The sequence below is a fragment of the Carassius auratus genome, unplaced genomic scaffold (genome assembly GCF_003368295.1).
Source record: "Carassius auratus strain Wakin unplaced genomic scaffold, ASM336829v1 scaf_tig00024173, whole genome shotgun sequence".
NCBI classification, from domain to species: Eukaryota; Metazoa; Chordata; class Actinopteri; order Cypriniformes; family Cyprinidae; genus Carassius; species Carassius auratus.
Window position 1 is genome coordinate 370,358 of NW_020525323.1, and position 17,495 is coordinate 387,852.

At 39.0% G+C, this 17,495-nt stretch overlaps 3 protein-coding genes across 7 annotated transcripts in view; 1 reads left to right on the top strand and 2 right to left on the bottom strand.

The window, feature by feature from the left end:
* The window catches only part of llgl1 (LLGL scribble cell polarity complex component 1), a 34,620-nt gene extending 29,361 nt beyond the window's left edge, over positions 1 to 5,259 (top strand). For 2 of the 3 annotated variants that reach the window (XM_026250418.1, XM_026250416.1), the window contains exons 18-23: positions 7 to 271; positions 368 to 482; positions 1,504 to 1,580; positions 1,879 to 2,002; positions 2,081 to 2,186; positions 3,687 to 5,259. In XM_026250418.1, the coding sequence (XP_026106203.1) occupies positions 7 to 271; positions 368 to 482; positions 1,504 to 1,580; positions 1,879 to 2,002; positions 2,081 to 2,159 (660 nt within the window). In that variant the 3' untranslated portion in view covers positions 2,160 to 2,186; positions 3,687 to 5,259. The remainder of the gene's footprint in view (positions 1 to 6; positions 272 to 367; positions 483 to 1,503; positions 1,581 to 1,878; positions 2,003 to 2,080; positions 2,187 to 3,686) is intronic. The other variant, XM_026250417.1, reaches the window with a different exon arrangement.
* An 884-nt stretch (positions 5,260 to 6,143) lies between these two features.
* Positions 6,144 to 10,322, bottom strand: ccdc97 (coiled-coil domain containing 97). Of its 2 annotated transcripts, none has more exons than XM_026250400.1 (6): positions 9,951 to 10,322; positions 8,821 to 8,970; positions 8,427 to 8,754; positions 6,854 to 7,093; positions 6,661 to 6,784; positions 6,144 to 6,432 (listed from the first exon to the last, which is right to left on the bottom strand). In XM_026250400.1, the coding sequence occupies exons 1-6, from the start codon at positions 10,047 to 10,049 to the stop codon at positions 6,300 to 6,302; spliced, it is 1,074 nt and encodes a 357-aa protein (XP_026106185.1). In that variant the 5' UTR covers positions 10,050 to 10,322; the 3' UTR covers positions 6,144 to 6,299. The 2 variants fall into 2 exon arrangements, with proteins under 2 accessions (XP_026106185.1, XP_026106184.1); XM_026250399.1 differs by having other exon boundaries at positions 8,821 to 8,973.
* A 1,536-nt stretch (positions 10,323 to 11,858) lies between these two features.
* The window catches only part of cacna1ha (calcium channel, voltage-dependent, T type, alpha 1H subunit a), a 95,822-nt gene continuing 90,185 nt past the window's right edge, over positions 11,859 to 17,495 (bottom strand). For both annotated transcript variants that reach the window (XM_026250414.1, XM_026250413.1), the window contains exons 31-35: positions 17,197 to 17,318; positions 16,812 to 17,117; positions 15,156 to 15,324; positions 14,901 to 15,055; positions 11,859 to 14,813 (exon numbers count right to left, since the gene is read on the bottom strand). In XM_026250414.1, coding sequence (XP_026106199.1) covers positions 13,824 to 14,813; positions 14,901 to 15,055; positions 15,156 to 15,324; positions 16,812 to 17,117; positions 17,197 to 17,318 — 1,742 coding nt within the window. In that variant the 3' untranslated portion in view covers positions 11,859 to 13,823. The remainder of the gene's footprint in view (positions 14,814 to 14,900; positions 15,056 to 15,155; positions 15,325 to 16,811; positions 17,118 to 17,196; positions 17,319 to 17,495) is intronic.

The following is a 17,495-nucleotide window of genomic DNA, read 5'->3' on the forward strand; positions in this document are numbered from 1 at the left end:
GCGTAGGTTTTCATGCTGCCTAAAGTAAGCGCTAAGACCAAGTTCAAGTTGACCGCCCATGAAGGCTGTCGAGTACGAAAGGTGGCGCTGTCAAACTTCACCAGCGTTAGCTCTGAAGAGTACTCGGAGAACGCTCTAGTGTGTCTTACCAATCTGGGTGACATCCACGTGTTCAGTGTGCCAGCACTGAGACCGCAAGTACACTACGACTGCATCCGCAAGGAAGACATCAGTGGCATTGCTTCCTGCCTGTTCACCAAGACTGGACAAGGTTAGTAGTTCATTCTCAAACAGCATGGACATCATCTCTAGCTTTGAGCTTTTCCACATGAATGAGATTCAACTGTGTTGTCTTCAATATGATTAGGGTTCTACTTGATTTCCCCCTCGGAGTACGAGCGCTTCTCTCTGTCGGCTCGTGTGATCACCGAGCCGCTGTGTCGAGTGGATGTGGAGCGACCTCATGATCTCTCTGCTCACAGGTAAACCAGAGAGAGTTCTGACCAGGTGCTGTGTTCCAGAAATTTGACCTTTTAATATGCTATTGTTTTGTATAAGGGATATTTTACTGTTGGAGCTACTCAAGCGATTCTCGTAAAATCATCATCCAATGGGTAAACTTTATTGTGTAACCTAGACTTTATTTCTCATTCAATTGGGTTTTTTCCTACTTTAGTTTTTGATGATATATGACGTGTGTTGGGATTAAGTTTATTTGCTTTTACACTGATTTTTAAAACTTTTGTTGAAGTGAAAGTGACAGTTGGAAGACATCATTGCCATTAATTGGCAGCAAAATAATAAGAATATACACTGTCAAGATTAACAGTCCATTAAAAATAACGAAATGGAAAATTTTATAAAGTCATTGAATTTAATTACATGCATGCATGTTTTGGCAGTCAGACCTTAATATTCCTTATTAAAGTACCATATACAAAGACATTTTCCAGAATACGTGGAATCAGCAAGAACACACAAGTTTATCAAAAGTGACAGTTAAGACATTTTGTAATGTTACAAAAGATTTCTTTTTCGAATAAATGCTTCTCTCTTGAAATTTATATTCATTGAAGAATTATTGAAAAAAGTATCATGGTTTCCATGAAATATTCAACATTGATAATAATAATAAATGTTTCTTGAGCAGCAAAATCAGCATATCAGTATGATTTCTGAAGGATCATGTGACACTGAAGACTGGAGCAATGATGCTTACAGCTTTAACATCGCAGGAATAGATTACATTTTAAATTATATTATAAAAAAATTACATTATGATTGTTTTTACTGTGTTTCTGATCAAATGAATGCAGCCTTGGTGAGCAGAAGAGACTTCTTTCAAAACAGAGAAAATAAAGGTTTGATTGGTAGTGTACAGATGGGTAATTTTGGTGGATGATCATGTTGAAGAAATTAATCATGTCCCAGACATTTGGGGAGAATAATAATTCTGCATTTTCAGCACATTTGAATCATTTCTTCTTCTTTTTTTTTTATCAGTTCCAGCTCGCCGCTCCCAACACAGGCGAATGGAACACACAGGACTCAAGCGGAGAGCAAGGCTGCTGAAACTGAAGGTAACCATTCTGATGGAAAATAAATGTCATTCTTCACCCAGCTAGCTGAAGTTACCAGCATTCGTGCGGTTTTGTTTTACTGGAAATTATCATTTTTATGACTGGAGTCTAATTTATGTACTTGATGTTTAATGTCTCATACAGTAGTTAATTTTTCTAAAACTATGATCTCACCCCTTTTGTGACAACACAAATCACACTGTCAGAACACGCATTTTAAGAAATGCAATGAGCTCATTGCTTGGGCTGAAAAAAAAAAAAAGCGCTAAAACGTGGTCCTGTGTGGCCATTCTCTCAGGGCTCTTTGATGAAATGCGGAGCGCCTTGTCCTCGCCCGTCCTGGATTCTCCAAACAGCAGTGCTGACGTCACGCTGGACACCACTGGCGAGCTCACCGTTGAGGACGTCAAGGACTTCTTAATGTGAGCACTCTTTACTCCTCTATTCTGGTCTAATAGAGTTGTTTATTTTGGGCTCCCCTCGATGATTTGCCTCTTTAGGAGTGTGGATGAAGCTGAGAATAACTACAGGAACATGACTGAAGAGGACGGGAGGCCTCCTGGAATCCTCATCAACTGAGACGAGCCGGCAGACCGCGCGCTGGAGGTGAGGAGCATTTACAGCACCAGCAGACACTGTGGCCTGTTCAGAGTAGACCTGACTGACCAAATGGACAATGCTTAATGTGGAGATCCGTGCTAGACATCTGTTTGCTAAAATTGTTTAGGATGTGCTTTTTGTTTTGGTGAGGAGGAACAAAAAGTACTGATGAAACCACACTACATTGATCAGTAGTGTGACAGTAGTACAAGTAGCAGTATAGTTTTTTTTTTTGTTTTTTTTTGTGAATCATAAACAACATCTGGTAAAGTTATGTCTACTGTAAAACTGTCAGAATTTCTCTCTCTCTCTTCGCAATATCATTCTTCAGATTTTGGTGGGTTGTATGGTCTTATACCCACTTAACCCCTTGTTTTTTTATTTTTGCTAAGCAGACAGAGGCTACAGTTTTATGTTGTGTATGCACCGTAATGAATTAGTGTTTCTGGTTAAAGATGATTTAGTATTGGGAAGTCTGATTCATTGTAGACAAGTGAATTCGGTGAAGTTAATTTTTTAAGTAATTTTTTTTTTTATTAGCATTGTCTCAAATGAATCCGCTTGTGTTCAATTAATTCATTAATGTATTTATTACAGATCCACGTATATCCCTTAAATTTTCATGGTTTAATGCATGATTTGGTTAAATTCTTCTATTACTCAGCATTATTCTGTTTTCATGTACATGTTAGATTAGGGTGTTTTTTTTATTTTTTATTAGTGATGTATTCGTGTACTTGGGTACATTCTGTTGCTGAGATTTGTATTGTTTTTTGAGTCCGATGAAGCCCGCTTTGTTTGTAAAAAGTAAGTGATCGCAGAAGATACTGAAGTATGCATGCATGTTGAATGTATTTTTTTAACTACTTTCTGGTAGTATCAACTTAAAAGGGTAGCAACACTGTAGTTTAACTTAGTTAGCTTACATTGCTTGTAATGCTGGAGTTTCAGATCATTTAAATGGCTTGGTAAATGATGGTTAAAGTAAGCAGAGAGACAAAACCATGGTGCTTCCTGGCATCTTGTGTGCATAGTTGCCAGAGATTTGTTTGTTGAGAGTATTCTTCCCCTGCCTCCTGCTTTGTGACCTTAGTGTGTGAATGACTGTCTCAGTTAACGCTTTACTTACTGGACTTAAGGTTTTTCCCGCAGATGTTGACGGAGTGTACTCTTGTGATTTCTGCAGTCCATATGCTGCAAGCTGATGCTCAGAAGGGCATCTGCTTCTCTTATCTTCCCTCGTAAGGCCCGAGGCATTATTATCTGAGCTGCTTATGCACAGAAAATTAAGAACAGACCACACATTTTCCAGTGTTTTCATTTAGCCTCGGACATTTTATGTTGTTTATTGGAAGGAAAAAAGTACCACTTTGCCTCCTTGTGGACATGTTTGTCAGTGCAGAATGGTTTTGTTATGAAATCAAACCGTGTTTTTGGATGAGTGCCTGTGATTACTTGTCATTGCATCAGTATTTAAACCTTAATGGAGATGTTGTCTTTTTTTAGGAGCAGTTATTGGGTGAAGACTCATCTGCTGAACTCGTTACTTCTGACTGGATCTTGACAGAGCAGTTTGTGACTCCGGAAGTTGCACCAAACATTGGTCATGAAGTTTTTACAATGGGAATGTTGCACTTTTTTCCCCTGTGCCAAAAGACTGAATGATGCATTCTGTTATCCTCGTTTTCTTCACCTTCCCTCCAGTTTTCTTCTTTTTTTCCTCTCTCTCCATCAACCGTTGGTCCCTTTGGACTGAAGGCCACAAAATGGTACATTTGAGAGGTGACTTTTAAAGGGAACTGGCACTAAAACAGCCGAGTTGTTGTACAATGTCTGTATGCAGTCAGGGGGCTACTTGCACTGAGCCCATGAAGGTTTTCTTCTTCGTTTGTCTTTTAACATTCCTCTTTTGTAACGCCATCTCTCATCACTCTAAGTTTATGCTAAATCAGATCAAAATTCCTACATTTAGATCACATCGCTGCTACAGTTCATGAATCTCTAAGGGGATTTTGGGGCGACCGACTGCACAACAAAAAATAACTATTCAAGCTTAATTATGAAAAAAATAATAAGTACCCTGCTCATTTATGAAGGTATATTCTTTCTGTAAGAAAAGTGTTTGCTTTTTTTTTTCCTCCTGACAGCCTTTTCAACAATATCTATGATACTGTGATGGTTTCTGACCTCAAATCAGGAGTCTATTGAAAAGTTGAAGTTTATGGACCCTGTGGGTTTGATAGAGATATTTTCCTCTCATTCAGTCGTCTTTATTATTGTTTTTAAATAATGTCCCTTAACCACTTGCCATTGTAAGTAATTCTGGCAGTGAACTGTGAAGTGTGTCATTTGAAGGAACATGGTGTGTAACCTTGGAGTATTCGCCGCAGTAATCCTAACCAGTTTTTGGCACAGTGTTATTAACACGGTTAATAAAAGGAGCTAACGACTTTTTCTATTTACACAGTATTCTTTAGAACAATTTTATATGGCTTATAAGGGTTGGTATTTTGTATTAGACATTTCTAACATTGCATTTTGTGGAGCGTTTCAACAGTTGTGTAGTATTACAAGAAATGACTGTAGTATAGGCATTCGTGTAGCTAATAGAGGGAATAATAGACATTGAGGGAATAGGAAAAGTGTTGCACTGACATATTTGAATGAGACACAACTGGCTCCTTGGGTCAGATAATGCAGATGTTAGTCTGAGTGCTTTTAGAAGTGAAGTATGAGTTTTAAAGTGAAAGGCTCTATTTACATTGTAATTTCAAAAAGAAACTGCACATAACATTTGCATAACATAACTGCACATTGCTTGGGATAGACGCATTGCCACATTTTCTCCTAGCATTTTCTGCTTTTTTTTTTTTTTTTTGGGTTATATGTCAAAGGGACCTCACTAATTGTAGTTGTTGAATTTTTGTTTGTATATTTGCCTAGCATAATCTTTACTTTCCATCCAGCACCTATCCTGTGAACATGTATTTAATTTGTATTTTTTTGTGTAGAATTTTATTTTGAGATATAGCAATGCTAATGAAATCTTGAATGTTAATAAAGTATTTACTCCACAGTTTATTGACTCTTCAGTGTGGTCTGTGCTCAAAATTATTATTTATTTGGCATAGTTCCTGCTATTTACAGCCTATGAATATACTTTAATGTATATTGTAATACATGGCTATAAAAAATGAAATAAAACAACCATGTATACTTGCAGATAGATGGTTATGACAACATACATTTTTCCATTACTTTAATGCATCACAGTAAACCAATTTCAACCAAGTAATGTGAGATTTAACTAGAACAGATTCTATAAAAATGAGTTCAAATGAATGATGAAATGATTAGACTAAGTTCAGTTGCTGACTCGACTTGAAAGGTTTCACTATCAGTCAGGGATTTAATTGAATTGCAAATGGTCTTACTATCATACTTGCCCATATAACAAACATTCAGTAAATCTTTTAATTGTACTGAAATTGAAACCGAAAAAAATCAAATCTCAATGTAGCAATGAATGCACTTGTGTTCACTGAAATTTGGTAGTTGACAAGTAACATGAACATAGATTTAGTTCTAATATATATGGGGATATTGTATCTTATTAGATCAAAAAGTTCATGTAAATTGCTGCAGTATATATTCATTATCATTAATGGTGCAAATAGTCCATGTAGTCTTTCAGTTAATGTGGGTTTGATCATTAGGATTGCAAGAGACTGCATGCATAGTTATACAGATGAACATGAAAAAGTGAGTCTGGAACACTGCTGTCATGCCCATGTGTTTTATTATTAACCATCATGAAAAAATGTGATTCCTACATTCTGCATGTTTTTTTTTTAAATATGCTAATCAGCAAAAGCCTTTTAAAATGAAAACACTCAAGTCTTCCAAGGTAAGACCTAAAAGTTTTTTTTTCTTTTAAAGAATTCTTTAAACATGACCACAACATCATCTTGAAAAGCATACTCTTTTATTAAAGACAACAAAGTGCTGATCATCACATTTAACCTACACAAACAAATATCAAGCAGTAGAAATATGATCAATAATGTACAAAAATCTAAATTCCTTTTTCTGTTGTGAGAACAAGCTATACATTAAGGGCTATTGCATCATATCCTCCTCTTCTTCTTCCTCCTCCTCCTCATCATCATCATCATCTTCATCAAAGTAGCGTTCCTCTGCATCATGGCTTACAATATCCAGGTTATCATAATCTGGATTCTCATCCACTTCACTGCAATGAAAATATCAGTTATTGCCACTGTAATTAAGATACATATTAATATTTTAACATTAAGAGACAAGGTTATGTACAAACTAAAATATGGGCAACTGGCTCTCTACACTGTAGTTCAATAAACAGCAACAACTGATTTGAAAAGAAATACACCCTTGTAATGCAAGATTCGTGAATTCGAGATTCAAAATCTGAGACCTATGTGCACAAGCACTATGATTTGACCTGTAGTTGAAGTCATCTTTGCCATCCAGGAAGCGCTGATGCATTTGACTGAGGAACTCCTCTCTGAGCATGGCTTTCTCTTCTGCATTTGGCTCCCACTCTGCCTGTCCGGGTTCGTCGCTTTCTAAAGCACACAAAAACACAATCATCCATAAAGAAACGCCATCATGAGTCAGTCAGTGGGATCTCGCACCTTCCTCCTCAGACTCCTCCGCTGCACACTGCTCTCTCTCCTGCTCCTCCTCCAGGCGGCTCTGGATCAGTTTCTCCTGGTAGGAGTTGATAAGCAGGTCAGAGAGCCCCCCCGGGCCGCTCCTCATAGCCTCCTCGGAGCGCTGCAGGATCTCGTCTTCGCTGAGGTACTGTCCGATGTACTGCTCGTACAGAAGCGGGTCTCGCACACGCATCTGCTCCTCGCTGAAGTACTGGCCCTCTGCACAGAGACAAACTTATCAAAGTGCTCTTCTAGCAAGGGGCAGGGGAGGTATTTGATGGATTGTCTTGCCTTGCTTTGATGAATAATGTCATTTAACAAGGATGCATTATATCAAACTGAGAGTGAAGACATTTATAATGTTAGATCATTTTCTATTCATCAAAGGATGCTAAAGAAAATGTATCAAGTTCCCACAAAAATATTAACTGTTTTCAACATTGATAATAAGAAATGTTTCTTGAGCATCTTATTTTGGGTAGGTTTCACACTTACTATAAAATTAAGAGATTAATGTTAAGAATTTTGCAGAGTATAACTTGGAGCTTGGATGAGGGAAACAATTACAGTTCGATCCAAAAGATAGTTTTAGCAACACAGCGCAGATGCTACAGAACACAGTTAGCTGACTAGCTTTACGACTTCAATATATGACTTCACAGGCATCACTGGCTTGTACTTTCACATCCATAATATTATCAATCGACAGATTATTGCTGGTGTGTGGTTTGACTGCTGTAATTTTTTAAGATTTCATATTACTGTAAGGTGAGCTCAAAGGATACACTACTATGAAAATCACACAGCTTCAGTGTGACATCAATAAGAAAAAGTATAATTTCATAGTTAGTAGTGGTTCATAATAAAATATGTATGAACTTGACACATGACTTAAATTATTTATTTTGCTAAATCTTGTCATTTTAATAAATATTACATAAAAACGTATTCGAAATAGTTTCTGCTTCCATTAAGTTCAATGTGCTCTCTTTAAGCTCTTCCCCACTGAACGTTTATGTTAATACTTCATAAACAAACTTTAAATAATAAGTGACGGTTTAAACGTTAAGCTAATTGATTTCCTATAGATTCTGTCACCTCAAATCTGCAGACTGGCTCTGATCTTAGACAACTACTGTGAACTTCTCCAGACTGTGAATCAGTGGAAAATCGGCAGAAAAATTGTGTAGTGTATTCTAGCCTAAAGAGCTGACAAAAAAAAACTACTCTTGATTTCTTTCTCACTCTGTAATCTAACAGTTACTCGATGCATGCAGCTGACAAACACAACCTTGGAACAAAACATCTCAGAAATGAGACACGGCCATGTTCTAACAATCATAAAGTACATATTCAATACTCAGCAACTTGCGCCAGTCTAATGATCGACAGTATGAACTATGCTGGTACAATCTGTTAATAACTAACTAATTAATACATAAAAGAAAAAAAAAATATTTAGAAACTCAACATGTGATGAACTGATTTGAAAAACAGCGCATCAGATTAAAACTCCGGCTGGTGTTTGAAAAAACAAAGAAAGAGTGCTCACCCTTCTGAAGAGCACAAAGAGCTGCATAACGATGGTTGCGGACGCGTTTGTGGTCGGCTGTGCTGGATGCTCGTCTCTGAATCTCCTTACAGTAATACTGCGCTCTGCAGTCGCTGCTCAGCTGTGAGAAAGCCTCCATGTGCTCCGGCTTCAGATGGGCCTGATAGCGCTCCAGGAACACCAAGGGCTTGGATCGGTACTGATCCATTAAAAGCTCCTTCTTCTCCTCCAGAGTTAAGTCTGGCTCTCCCAGCTGCTGGCTTTTCACTGGACTCCCACTGGCTGCTATAGCCGCGATCATCGAGCTGAGACAGCTGGGTGGCTCCTCCTGCAAGCGCCGCACGGTTAGACTTGTGTGTAGAATTGTAACGTGTGAACACAGATGAAACCTCACCTTTTGATTTGGAGAGCTGCTTGTTGTGTTGTGAGCCTCTTTGACATCTGTCTCAGGAGCAGGACATCTGTCTTGAGCTGCAGGTTCAGTGCAGCTCTCAGATGCGTTGGGTTCAGGGCATGGCTCGATTTCTCCCCACAGTGCTGTCTTCTGCTTTAGAGAGCGGTGTCAACAGAGATTCAAGAGGTCAGCATCATTTGGTAGTTGTAAAGCCACCCCCCACATGGCTTTGGGGGAATTCGTGGCCTAGTGGTTAGAGAGTTTGTTTCCTAACCCTAGGGTTGTGGGTTTGACTGAGGTGTCCATAAGCAAGGCATCAACCCCCCAACTGCTCCCCAGGCGCCGAAGCATAAATGGCTGCCCACTGCTCCGTGTGTGTGTTCACGGTGTGTGTGTGTGTGTGTGCACTTTGGATGGGTTAAATGCAGAGGACGAATTCGGAGTGTGGGTCACCATACTTGGCTGTATGTCACGTCACTTACAAAATGTCTAGATATTATCTACATCTACAGGGAAAAGCAAGAATTTTGTCTTTACTGTCACTTTTCTTTCTCTTCCTATTTTTTTTAAGTTGTGATGAAAGATTGATTTTTTTTAGGAAGAGTTGGAGTTTAAGCAGACTGAATGATTGGAAAAGCTTTCCTTCATTCATTGCCAGAGAAAAGTTTGCAATTTCACTGACAGCTCGAAAAAAAGAGACATTTGGACTAAAATATACATTCACATATGCAGATTAATCATTCGCAGCAAGATCAATAGCAAGCTTTTAGAAAAGAGAATTGCCATTTCATGAAAAGTTTTAATTTTATTTAATAAATAATGTTCTAGTTGTGCGTTACAACTTAACCATCCATATCCAAAGAAAAATTCCTCATTTACAAGCAAATGTTTCTCTTTTCATCACGAAATCTAATGTTTTGTTCGTCAGTAAAGGACTATCTTGAAATATGCACTCTGATTAAGCACATAGTAAATAATTAAAATGTAGTCACTTAGCTTGAGTTGGCGCAATGCAACATTACTTGTCTGATAGCATCTATCAAATCTTGCCAAACTGTACTTTTCATAAAGTATGCATTTCATAAACGACGTCCCATGTAGCAGATGTCCATGATCTGAACACATCTCACCTGTACAGGTGCAGAGTCTGGATATCTCTGTCTTGTCCCACAGCTGCTCATGTTTTCTCCCTCCTGGGGTTTGACACATGGCTCGATTTCTCCCCACATTTCTGGTTTAGCGCTAACTGTTGTTGATATTTCTGTCTGTCGTTGTTTTATTCTACCAAAAAATACCAACGCTAATCCTACTAAATGTGTAACTTACTGTACTGTATCAGTAACACTTGGCTAAATTTGTAGTAGGAGGATATATGACAGACACTCGTACCACTTAATTAATTTGATCATTTTACATCAGTCCGTTTTCTTTCAAAACAAAAAATAAAACGGCCAAAACGGCGTTTTACGTTCTGTGACCGTCAGTGTAGCCACACTATTAGTTCCGTGTGGAACACTTTCATCGCTAACTGTTGGTTCCATTTATTCCAACGTGTGTTAGAACTGTCCGGAGGATGGCGACAAACGACAGAACACTGTTCTAATTCTTCTGCTTTTGACCAGTCCTAAAATAATGATTATAGCGGCAGAGATCAAGGATCATAAAAATGAAAATTAAAATGCTGCATCTTATAGGATTTTAGGAGGTTTTTTTAATTATCCAGTCAGGTAAGTAGAGAACAGCGCATCAAAAAACATTAACATTTGCCGCCAAAATTTCCACGGTGTTGCTGATAATAAATCTGTGCTAACTTGGTTATCTCATATTCTTTTATTATATTTTTAAAATACTTTATGTAAAGTAAGTAAATTCTCATTCATTTTAATGAGAGCTGCTCAGTTGACATACTGTAGGATCCCCAGAAGTTAATTATCTTGAATCATGGGCAAGGGGGCCATTATGGTTTCTGGAGACCTGAATAACAAGTTGACTTGGGCCCACCACGATCACGTTCTTGGAATCATCTTAAATTTCCCCTGTTATGGCACCTCTGATCATTGGCACTCAGTTCTGCAGCCACATTTAATGTTATCAGTAACCTCAGACATAAATACCATAATAATAACCATAATAATGACTAAACCCTTTAATAGTGACTATCCTAAAATAAGAAAGACAGCAGACAGGGTATGTTCATTTCAGCTGGGTATTGTACTTTAATATTAAAGATTTGCAGTCTGCAAAATGTTGCTCACATCCATTTTATGTAAATTGTAATGTGTCTATGAATACTCAGCCACCTTTGCAAAAAACAATCAAACAAAAAAACTTTTTATAGATGCATTTGCCAGATGGTATGGTTACTACATTTGCATCTACAGGGATCCTGGCAATGTATATCTGCATACAGGTGAAATTTGGGAGTCAACAGATCTTTTACTATGATCATATCCACTGGTTGAGTCATGATGTAAGGAATACTGCTTCTGAGTCCAAGTCTCTACTTGTTTCATCTAAGAATATTATCTCAACAGCTGTTTATGAGTTATGCTATAGTTCATAGGTTCACAGCCTCCTGGACACCATTTTAACCATTAATAAAAGATGAATCGCTGTCTAGCCATCTTGAGATTTCATTGTGGAGATATAGTTTACAATAGTGTATTTCATGCTGGCGGGTCTGAACTGACTCCAGTTTTTATCTTATCTTTGCTTGTTTGCCCTCGTTAAAAACACAAGACAAATTTCATCTGTTTGAAAAAAAAAACCTTTTTAGGGATTATTAACACTATTTGAACTGTCTAAATACATTTAAAAACAAATTACACATTTCCTTTTGCTAGAAAATGTTTATCTGTAGATGAATATCCCTCAGATTGTGTAGAACTGTAAAAAATACAATTGTATATAGCTTTTTAAACACTTCTTCCGTCAAGTCATATAAAAAAACATAATAATAATAATTTTGCATTTGCATTACATAAAGAAGTTTTAGTTGCAATAACGAGAGACAGAGAAATGACTACCATCACAAAAGCTTGAGGAAAATGCTTTGATTATTTATTGAAGGGTTAAGGACATTAGGCTGCTTGATGGCAAAAGCTCATATAAAAAAAAACAGCTAAGAATATCCATCTCCCCAAAGTGATTTAAACACTTTAAGCAGTTATTTACTACTCCTTCCATACAGTTCTATCATTTACTAAATAGCTAATTTTTTTTTTAACTCTCAACAATCCTCTTGCAAAAACATGGATCTAGTACCGTAAGATACATGAAACACTGCACACATTTGTCTCAAAGTCCAATCTTAAATTGATGTCAGATTACGTTGCCGGTTATGAGTACATACTTTTATCAATTGTAATCATCCATGATATTTTCTTACTTCTAAACCTCTTGCCCTCAACTCAACGTAGGCTATCATAAAATATTGCATGAGACAACAATAAGTGGGTTTACTCATTTTCTACAAAGAGGAATACCTTGTAATTACATCTCAGTGCAATTAGATTAGTCTACAAATGGAAAAAATCTGAAAATTGAAATATCAAAAAACTTCAAAAACAACCAGATGTCTGTATTTCTAAATCTCGCAATAACATGCAACCCATTTTCCCTCACCATCTTTTGAGGAGAATCATAAATGGAGGAAAAAAGTAAATATTAGCACAGCACAAAAGCTGCATCAACTATTTTAAATCTCAGGTGATACATTAATGACACTGGATATGTAGTTGTGTGAGTTATATAATTTGAAGAGCAGGATTTGCAGGTGTCATTTACCTGTAATTTTTCCCAAAAACATGGCTTAGTTTAACTATACATAAATCACAATGATCACTTCTAAAAAAATAAATAAATAAAAACATTCCTTTGTATTCCTTTCATTAAACAGTTGTCTCATTGTTTCACAGGTGCCACTTCAAAGCAGAGCAGATCAAAAAAAAGATCAGACGTGTGCTGATATAAACTCCCTCAGTCTTCTGCTTTGACAGTTATAAAGTTTGAACATCAGGAGAAACAGAACAAGGTCACATTTACATTTGAATTACTTCATCCGTCACATGCAACTTGTGCCACAGCCAAGGGCCACAAAGTGTTAAAATATGTTCTGTTGTGGTTAAATTAGGTTACAACGTAGAGTGTAACAGAAATCGTAATATACATTTTGAGATGAACCTGAGCATGGTAAAGGGTTGTGTATGTGAGATGCACGTTACTGGCTATGTTTGCTTAAAAAGTGAGTAATCTAACTGGGTAAACTTACAGAAAAAAATAATAGTGTATTGCACTCAGGCTACAGATCATTTGTAGTTTGGTTCTCATTGGATCTATATTATACAACACACCCCGTCCTCCCAATAGAAAAATAAAAATCATCTCAATATCAGTAGGCCTAAACAGACTAGAATTGATCCCACAGCTATTTGATTAAAAAATTTACATTCACAAGAAGACAACAGAGGACAATTCAAATTGATATGTGCAAAAACAGTATAGATCTCTATAAAAAATATGTGCATATGAATAGAGCTCGTTTCTCCACTAATACAATATGTTCTCTATTTACACATCATGAGTCAATAAAATACATAACATGTACAGTTCTTATTAGTCTTTTAATCTGTTTACTCTTGTCTTTACAGAAAACATTACCAATGCTCATGACAAAGAGAGGAGAGACTGACAGATATGATACAGATGATACACAACACTACACATCCTGAACTCAAATCAATGTGATTGAGCACTGGGATTAAAATAAGAACCAGAGTTCCATTTGGAAACCTGAAATTGCATATCCCATGTTCAACACAGTCAGATCAAACACTGTTCCCCGCTAGGATCGCTTGCCATTCCTGGCTGGCTTTCATGATGATATTACATCTGAAAAAGAAACAAAGAAAACTTTGGCTACAGAAAGAGGTCGACATCCCCCGTTCAACTAGTTGCCGCACCCTTGAGTGTGGATGGTAAAATTTGGCTAAAGCCGATGTCCCTCATTGGGCTGTCCTGTTTACAGAGCTGAAGTCCGTTGATTCTTCGAACCGGGTGTCAAAGGGGGGTGGCTGTGTGCTTTCACACAGAATGCCTGCCAGTCCGCCCATTGGGGTGGGGTGCGGCAGGGACAGATACTCGGCACAGTGAGAGGGGTGCCGCTCTACTTTGATGAGCGGCTGGGTAGACAGCTGGTTCTCCAGCAAGTCCAGAGAGTCCCGCTGCAGGGCCAGGTCGTAAGATGGCGTCCTCCTCCGTAGTAGCATGCTGCTCTCCGACAGCTTTTTCATGGATGCGAGAGAAGCAGGAGCCCCTGTTTCAAACGGGGGCTCGATGGAGATACAAGGAGGGCTCATCTTTTTCTTACGAGGAATATGCAACGACTGTCCACGCATGGGAACGTGCCTCTTCTCACTGAGTTCTTGACCAAACAGCCCTTCATCTACTGAAGAGCAAATCTCAATTGAGTGCCTGCGATGGTCATCGGTACCATAGGGTTTTTCCAGAAAACCCTCTGTGTCCACGCTGAAGCACTTCTTCGGGTCTTTGATGCTTAAGTTGGCAGCACTGCTGCAGTTCTTCACGGGGACGGGAAGCAGCGTCCCTGAGGTGGTGTAAGGAGACAGGGAGTGACTCCGGGCTTCTGCCTGAATCCCTACCCACAGCCGTGCTGTACTGTTGATGTGGCGGACCTCCTCGTCCGTTGGATCGGCGGAATCGAACATGGAGCCACTGGGACTGGTGCTTCTGCTGCTGCTGGCCAGGCTGGGAGGTGGAGAAGGGATATTGTGCTTGCTATGGGGCAGCTGGAAGGTACAGACACTGGAGGCATGTCCACGTGGGGGTAGCAAGGGTGACCCCTGAGGGATGCTGGGTCCGGCGATCCGAGGAACACGCAGCTTGAAGCTGCCTGTAGACATTCCTGCCTGTCTGTCGGGGTTGTCTTTGGAGTCGAAACTTTGCACGTTGACGTTGTCATTTTTAATTGCCTCCTGAAAGAATAAATGAAAGACAACGTGAATTGCATGCATTGAACAGCAGTGAAGCACTTAATACGGATGGAGCGAGGGAGAGTATACCTGTCTGTGTAAAGTCCTGCCTATGCTGTGGGTTGGAGAGGGCATGGGAGGGGGAATCTTGGGGAGGTAGTTGAACTGGGAATGGGGAGGAACACCGGGGACCTGGAGCAGGGAATGGCTTTCGCATGGCTGGGAGTGGACTGAGGTGATTGAGCCTACAGGAAAGGTTAATGAAGACTTTTCATAAGTTTTTTCCCCCTCTTTCGATAACAGTAAATATTAATACACAAAGTCATGTACTCTGATTCTTTATACCTAATTCAAGGTACCCTTGACTGGCTTCCACTTCTTCTAGTGGATAAGGAGCACTGGCTGGCCTCACAGGGCGAAACATGTAGCTGTCATTGGGCAAAGAGTGCATCCTCGACACAGACATTTTCCGCGGAGAGAGCAAATTCTCCTGTGTTCTTTGTATCCTATCATCCTGTGGAAGAGAAATGTATTCTTCTGCTTTTGTGCTTTTGCCCTCGCACATAAACTCACAAAGCTATAAACACCTAGAGCCAAGCTTGCTAGGTTCATTCACCAGCTCGCTGCAGCTGACAAAGCAAATACACTCATTGCCAGAGCAGCCCATGAGGGGTAACAAATGTTCCTGGCATCCCCGCAGAGCCTCACTTCTCACTGTCCACATCCCCTCAGCATATTTTCTGTGTATTGCGACAACTCAGCACCCAATAAAACACAAATGCAATTTTGTTGCCCGCAGCTAACTCGGGCTGCTCCTTATAGAGTTAAAGGGTTAGTTCACCCAGATAGCTAAATTATGTAATTAATAACTTACCCTCATGTTGTTTCAAACCTCAGAGGGTCAGTGAAAATTTTTTGAAGCATCGAAAATACATTTTGGTCCAAAAATAGCAAAAATGCCGAGCCAGATAACGAACAATAGACTGACTCGTTCACGAGTGAAGAACCGGTTGCATCGGTGTTCGGATCACCAGTAGTTCTTTCGGACAGTTCGATTCAATAAACCGGTTGAAGAAAACGGTTCACCGGTTCTTTTGCGCTCGACATAATGGCTTCATTTGCAATGATTGCCCTTGATTCAAGCCTTCGGTTTACCCGCACTCATAACACTAGCACAGAATCAGTTCAGAATCAATCACCAAAAGAATCAGTTCAGTTCAGACGCCCTGTGTGTCGGTCGTATTAGAGATGCGAACCGTTTAAAATGATTCAGTTCGATTTGGTGAACTGAATGATTTGCTCGTGAACCGGATATCCAGACTGCTTTGTTTTGAACTCTCTCTCACAATGGACACGGAAGAGAAGACGATGCTAAATAAAGTCGTCGTTTTTGCTATTTTTGGACCAAAATGTATTTTCGATGCTTCAAAAAATTCTAACTGACCCTCTGATGTCACATGGAGTACTTTGATGATGTTTTTCTTACCTTTCTGGACATGGACAGTATACCGTACACACAGCTTCAATGGAGGGACTGAGAGCTCTCGGACTAAATCTAAAATATCTTAAACTGTGTTCCGAAGATAAAAGGAGGTCTTACGTGTTTGAAACAACATGAAGGTAAGTTATTAATTACATAATTTGCTATCTTGGTGAACTAACCCTTTAATGGTGCTATATAAGTGCAGAACTAAACTAAAAAAACAAATGGGTTAAAGTACACTATGGCTAGTTCATTATAGCACTTTTTTTTTTGTCAAGGCCCCCAAAATATGATGATCCCCCAATGAAAGTACTAAAATATGAAAGCAGGTATATATTTTCATGTATAAAGAAAAATATTAAGTGTTATATACCCCTGGAGTTTCACAGATCCCAGTTTGAAAACCCTTCATTATACTTAAATGTCATAAAATCATGGTTTAACTAAAAACAGTCTTTCTATTCAACACTGTTTATTAATGACTTGGCATGTAAATGGGCAAACTGTGGCATGTATACCTGTCCAGGTGAATCTGTGTGTGGTCCTACATAAGTTGCCCTTCCTTCAGGCCCTGAAGAGCTCCCTGCTGAGACATTGCTGAGACGCCGAGCCATTTCCATCTCCATCTCAATCTCAGCGTCCATTTCTGCATCTTCTTTAGCCTCCTTATTACTCTCCTCTAGGTGTTTCATCAGTACGGCCACCACCACGTTAACCAGCACAAACTGAGCCATTAGCACAAAGGTGACGAAGTAGATGGGGGAAACCAGGGGCAGATAGCTGAAGCAGTTACTTTCATTTGGAAGGCACTCTCGCAGAGTGTCCTGCAAATATGCAACACGTTAATGCATAAAACTGCACCTATAAAACACTCTCAATGCAATTGGAAAAAGCACTGTATACCTTCATTATGCCATTCCAGTTGTCCCCCGTCGATACTCTGAATAACGTTAAAAAGGCCATTCCAAAGTTCTCAAATGTAGCATGTCTGCTTAATCCTTCGCATGGGTTGTTGTCATTGCATTCTAAGTTAAAATATAGGTAAATAATAGTTTGATGACAGTCAAATACTTTTATACACAAAAAGCATAGCTAGACTTTCACTGAATGTGTTGCTAAAAGTGGAGATAACCTGACAGAGTCTCCTGTGTTACCATTAAAGAAGCAAATGAGCTGTTACCCCCAGACACATCTGACACAAT